This window comes from Otolemur garnettii, unplaced genomic scaffold (genome assembly GCF_000181295.1).
Source record: "Otolemur garnettii isolate 467f Iridium unplaced genomic scaffold, OtoGar3 scaffold00107, whole genome shotgun sequence".
NCBI classification, from domain to species: Eukaryota; Metazoa; Chordata; class Mammalia; order Primates; family Galagidae; genus Otolemur; species Otolemur garnettii.
The window spans coordinates 3,229,533-3,235,924 of record NW_003852502.1 but is presented as its reverse complement, the minus strand read 5'-3'; the positions used below and the strand labels follow the sequence as shown (position 1 = coordinate 3,235,924).

The 6,392-nt window shown below is 42.5% G+C and overlaps 1 protein-coding gene across 1 annotated transcript in view; it reads left to right on the top strand.

Moving 5' to 3' along the window:
* The first annotated feature begins 1,419 nt into the window (after window positions 1–1,419).
* IRAK1BP1 (interleukin 1 receptor associated kinase 1 binding protein 1) overlaps window positions 1,420–6,392 on the top strand; it is a 17,933-nt gene continuing 12,960 nt past the window's right edge. The window contains exon 1 of the mRNA XM_003796740.2: window positions 1,420–1,749. Coding sequence (XP_003796788.1) covers window positions 1,435–1,749 — 315 coding nt within the window. The 5' untranslated portion in view covers window positions 1,420–1,434. The remainder of the gene's footprint in view (window positions 1,750–6,392) is intronic.

Sequence of the window (6,392 nt, the reverse complement as noted above, 5' to 3'; positions counted from 1 at the left end):
TTGCTGTGAGCTGTGATGCCACTGCACTCTACCCAGAGGGACAGCTTGAGGCTCTGTCTCAAAAAAAAAAAAAAAATCTCCTGTTGCGTTTTGCCTGTTAAATTTATTCATTCAATACTTCTCTGTGGAGGCTACATTCTTCCACATTCATCCTAAGGAAAAAGAACTTTCCACCAAGTTTAAAAATACTACTTTGGGTGTTAGTGTCTTGATTTATAGATTATGGGGGAAAGTTTTTAAAGTCAGTTTTTAATTAAAGTTGTATCATATAATTGGTAGCTTTTGGCTACCAATAAACAACGAAGTAAATATATACAAATCCTATTAACCCAGTGAAGAGCTCAATGAAAGAAATGAGGGGTAGGTATGCATCATCTGACTTAGTTGAACCAAAAGGAAAAAAAAAACTATACAAGAAACTACATGAGGATTACCCGGTGGCTTTTTCAGACTTCTTCCACAATAACAGCTCTCATCTTTTTAATTATTCAAAATTCTTCCCCCTCCCAATTGTCTTGATAAAATTCCAGTGTTAACAGGGAATGAGCAATAAGCGCTATTTCTACAAAGATCATTGCTTAGCAGTTAAGGGATCCCAGGAGAGGGAAGAGCTGAGGGCTGGGTGATAAAGGCTCCCTCAACATCTACGTTGCAAAGTTGGAGCCATGTCCACACTGAACGTGCTCTGATGCCACTTCAATCTCTCCTGTCCATATTCAAGGCCAGAACCATTAAAGGGATTACGGGAGGCTGGGGTGGGGGGGGGAAGCTTGAAAATTAAGTCAAAGCTTTAGCGATTACAAGTAATTATCCATTATTTTCTCAATGCTTTCCATATGCCAAGCACTCCTACGTTAAATGGGCACCTTATAACCACAAGGCAAATAACAAAAATATTACCATCACCGCTTTGGGGAACATGAAAGTGAGGTAAGAGGAATCATAAACTACTCAAGATTACGTGGCCAAAAAGCAGTTCACCCCAACAGAAACTTGTTGCGAATCACAAACACGTAGCTGAACTAAACCTTAACGCAGCGCGCGCCCGACAGAGCGCTGCTCTGGGAGCGGCCGCGGTCAGCGCAGCAGGCGGGGCGCACAGAGCTGGGGCGCCGGGAAGCAAAGCCGCCCCGCGCCTGCGCCGCTCCCCTCTGGACCTCGGAATGGACGCTGTGCGTAGAAAGGGGCCACAGAGAAAGCCCACTTAGATTTTTGAAGGCCGCGAGGTAAATGAGTTAAGAACCTTAATGACGCGCCCAGCCGGCGAGCGGCAAAGCAGCAGCTGCGAGACCTTCTCCAAGACGCAGTTCGCGCGCTCAGAGCGTCCGGGGCGGCCACGCCCACCCAGCATCCTTTGCGCCGCGCACGGACGAGCCCATTGGCCCCGTCGGCTGCCGTCGCCTGGGGTTACTATGGAAACCAGCCACCATAGCTATGTCCCTGCAACAGATTCCTCCGTCGCGGGTGTTCGTGGAACTGGTTCCCTGGACTGACCGGAGCCGGGAGAACAATGCGGTGTCAGGCACAGACACACTCCCTGTCCCCCGTCGCTCTCTGTTCTCAGCGCAGCCCCCAACTACAACCCGCGAGATGCACGTAAGCGGCACCGCAGAGGTGTCCGCTGGCCCCAACCGGGCGCAGGTGACGGTGCGAGTGAGCAGCACCAAGGAGGCGGCCGCCGAAACCAAAAAGAGCGTTTGCCGTCGTCTAGACTACATCACGCAGAGCCTCACGCAGCAAGGTCTGCAGGTAAGAGTTCTGCAGGGGAGAAGTACGTACGAAACCCCGGGCACCAAGGGGCGGCCCTCGAGCCGGGCTGGCGGTGCGGAGGGTCTCGAGCGTTCAGGACGCATTTGTGGTCGCATCGGTGTTGTAGAGCGCCAGGATCTGGAGAGCCAATCTTTGACCCCTCCTTCTGTTGGATGAAAGCAATTATTACCCACAAAGTCTGCGTTCAAGGCAAAACCCAGGAAAAACAGTACCCTCCCACTTATCTCTGATTATAGAGCAAAGTCATGTAGATAAGATAATTTGTTCAGTAGATAATATAGAATATCATTTATATTTCTTTTCAGGATGAATTATTGGTCTTTACAAAGTCCTTATTCATTTTAAACTTTAGAATCTTGAGTTATGAAGCTTATAAACTTCACTCCCCTGCTTAAAGAGCTCTTCACAATCCAAACTCCTCTGCTTAACTCTCTAGTCTATTTCCTGTCATCTTTCTCAGTTGACTTGCTGACTTATATTGCTTTTTTCTTAAAAGAATCAGCCCAAACTCACCTTTTTGGCATTTTGATCCTAACATAATACTAATCCTTGCCATCTAATGCTTCACACTTCAAAATTTACCACCCTGTATTATAATCCTTGTCCAGAGTACAGACCAATTTGCCTTTTGCATTCATGGGTTAGGTCTCATATACATCACGTATACATCGCATATTATATAGTGTGTACTCAGAAAGCGCTTGTTAAATGAATAATAGAAAAATGAATGAAACATTAAATGAATAAACTATTTTTTTTTTTAAGACAGAGTCTCACTTTGTTGCCCTTGGTAGAGTGCTGTGGCATCATAGCTCCAGCAACCTCAAACTCTTGGGCTTAAGCAATTCTCTTGCCTCAGCCTTCCAGGTAGCTGGGACTATAAGCGCCTGCCATAGCACCCTGCTAATGAAGTCTCACTCTGGCTCAGGCTGGTCTCGAACCTGTGAGCTCAGGCAGTCCACCTGCCTTGGCCTCCCACAGTGCTAGGATTACAGGGCTGAGCCATTATAAATGAATATACTATTAATTCAGCTACACTGAATGAATTTGTGTGAAAGTAACCCTTACTTTGATGATGTTTTCATGAAGAAATGTTTTAAAGTTCTAAGTAGTATTTCTGCATTCAACCAACAAACATTAAGCATTTCCCATCACTTTGTTTTTAAATAGCACTTAACAAAATATTGTGTTAGCTTGTTCAAGCTGCTGCTGTAATGAAATGTCATAGAGTAGATAGCTTCTAAACAACAGAAATTTATTTCTCACAGTTGTGGAGGCTGGGAAGCCCAAGATTAAGATGCCATTAGATTTGGTGTCTGGTGAATACTAGCAAGGATTACCCTGACATCCCTACTTTCCCTTCATTTTCTTTTCTGTCCTGTTGTAGGCATAAAATGACCTCACAATGTCTAGTCCTCTCTCCACAAAATTGCTTCCATCACTCAGGATGCATATCTGAGTTCTAGTGCAAGAGGGGGCTGTGGGTGAATGCTGAAAGGACTGTCCATTGACTCTTAACACATTGTGTTATGAACAACGCTATCGTAGGATTCCAGTAACAGTACAACCAAAAGAGAGATCACTTCTCTCCTCTTTGCTTCACAACAGACCAGCTCAGCACCACAACACCACCATCAGGAAATACTGTGTCTGCAGAAGAAACAGGAGAGAACTCACTGTGTATCGTGAAATATCACGACATACAGTTCTTGCAATGGACTAAATGTGTCCTCTGAAAATTCATAAGTTGGAACCCAACTCCCCATTGTGATGGTATTAGGAGGAGGGGGCTTTGGGAGGTGATTAGGTCATGAGGAAAGGGCTGTTTGTAAATGAGAACTCTCAAGACCAGACTGATTATTGGCTGATAGTTTCACCATGGTTGCACAGCTAAGAAGTGGCAGAATGGAGACTCCAACCAAGAACTTCAACTTCAAACCATGCTCATGACCACTACAGGATGTTCCTGCTTCTCTTAGCAGTAGGTGATTGAGGTTTTAGGTATGGGGATGTAGCCACCCCCTTACTTATATCCCTGGGCACTTCACATTGGTGTACATCCAGGCCCAACTTCCACATGCCAACATTTGGGAATTCTTTGCCCAAAAGTGAGTTTTTCCTGGGTGCCAGAATTCACTCTTCTTACAAGTGGGGCCAGCCAGTAGTGCCAGGGAATTAACATCCCTCCCCAACTCCATCAGCCTTTAACTGAAGGCCAGCGTGGAACTGGAAACTAAGGGAAGTGAATGGAAGATCCTATCTTTCGCTCCCCTTGGGTGGGATAATCGTGAGGCGTGTGTTTCACCCTGATTCTCAGAGTTTCTCTGCAGGGTTAAATTAGAGTTACCCACAGTGATAATTTGCTTGACGACATATCCTTTAATGATTTTCAACCCCCGTCTTGCTTCCCACTCCCCTACTGGTGACTTTTGAGATCACCTTCCAAAGGTGATTAACTATACGAGCCTTGTGTTTAGGATCTGTTTCTAGGGGCAACCAAATTTAGCTAGGTAGCAGTTTTTCATTATTAAAAATGGTAACAAGATGACTGTCCTTGTAGCTATGTATTTATGCATGTTCTTAAATACAGGTTGAGTATCCCTGATCCAAAATGCTTAGGACCAAGAATGTTTCAGAATTTGGATTTTTTTTTATTTTGGAATATTTATATTGTATACTTACTGGTTGAGTATTCTTAATCCAGAAATCCACAGTTTGAAATGCTCCAGTTAGCATTTCCTTTGAGTATCATGTCAGGTGTCAGAAAGTTTCAGGTTTTGGAGTATTTCAGGATTTCAGTTTGGGGATACTCATCTGATAACACTGTATTGCCATTGACTCCTGGGTTATACATATTTGAAGACATATGAAAAGTTGTATTCTAGGAAGAGATGTTTTTACCTTCACCACATGACACAGTAGGCTTTATTTTTTTCTTTAATTTTGCCAGTTCAGTACTCAAAATACTGATATTGTTATTTCTCTATTTTTGGACATTTGAAGTTGAAGTTTTTACATGTACATTTCCAGTTCATAATGCTTTGCCCATTTTTCTATTGTTTTCATTGATTTATAAGACCCTTAAAAATTAAGATAATCAATATATTTTGCAAAAAAATTCAGTTTATTTTGTCATGTAATTTATATTACACATTTAAAATTGTAAAGTTTTACTTAAATTCATTAATTTTTTTCTGCATAGTTTGCCTATTATGTGATGCTTCTTGAGTCCTTCCCAGGTCTAACACTATGTAGCTATTAACTGATTTTTCTTAGACTCTTTTTTTTTTCTATTTTTTGAGACAGAGTCTCAAGCTGTCGCCCTGGGTAGAGTGCTGTGGCATCATAGCTCACAGCAACTTCAAACTCTTGGGCTTAATCAATTCTCTTGCCTCAGCCTTCCAAATAGCTGGGACTAGAGGTGCCTGCTAGAACACCTGGCTATTTTTTGTTGTTGTTGCAGTTGTCATTGTTTTAGCTGGCCTGGGCCGGGTTCAGACCCACCAGCCTCAGTGTATATAGCCAGCGCCATACCCACTGAGCTGCGGGCACCACCTATTTCCTAGAATCCTAGTAGACTGCTGATAGTACATTAAATATTTATGTTGTGCTTGGGATTTAATTTGTATGGGATAGTGGTTTTGTTTTCTCTTATAATAGATGAGTAGCTGTATGAGACCATTTATTGAAGCCTCTCTTTCCCTTACTGCATGTGCAAGAGCCTATCTCAGACTGCCTTTGAAAATAAAAATTACCGGTCTACCTAAGTGAAAATTACAAGTTTTAGGCAGAGTCTCAGGTGTGACACAGTCAAGGCTTTATGGATTTTGGTGCAGTTCTCTTGGCTTTGCCTTCATCTTCCTTCATGATACCAAATGCCCGCCACATCCCCAAACTTTACATCTCATACCCTACACATATCTTAAAGAGAAAGACAGTGGTCCTTAACTTCTTCCAGCCAACCATTTAAAAAAAAGAATCCTATAGTTCACCCTAAATGGACAACCTAAATTTGTCTTTGTGGTCAGAGGAATGCCATTGACTAATTAGTTTAGATTTGGGTATCTGTTCATCTTTTAACCTAATCCTGTAGCCAGTCAGAAATGATAATCCCAACTGGTTTAGACCTATTAAGGTTCACCGTGAACCACATAGCACAGAGGGAGGAGGGGTGGTATATATGACATGAGAATTCCATATTGTCTGTTGTACATATTGCTTTAAAATGTTACCGTTAGGATTTCCAGGCTTCAGATGTTCTTAAAGCAGTTTCAGAATATGAGTTTATTTGATCCTAGTGAATACTAGTTTATTACACTTGTGTATTAGCACTGCACTGCTGCCCTTAGGGTCTCACGGAAAAGTGATGTCACAAAGAATAAGCACATGTTTTGAAATTGTGTTTTAAATAAAGGTGACCATCTGCTCGCTCAGGCAAAATGGCAAGCTTCTTTATCTGCGGTTTGTTTATATAGGGAATTTTGTACATGCGCACAGTAGAGCAATGACCTCATTGATCCATTTAAACATCATGTGACTACCTTGTGATTAGCTGCTGATAATCCACTCAATATACACCTTTTGACATAACCCTTTCAACATAACCAATTTAATATAACTCA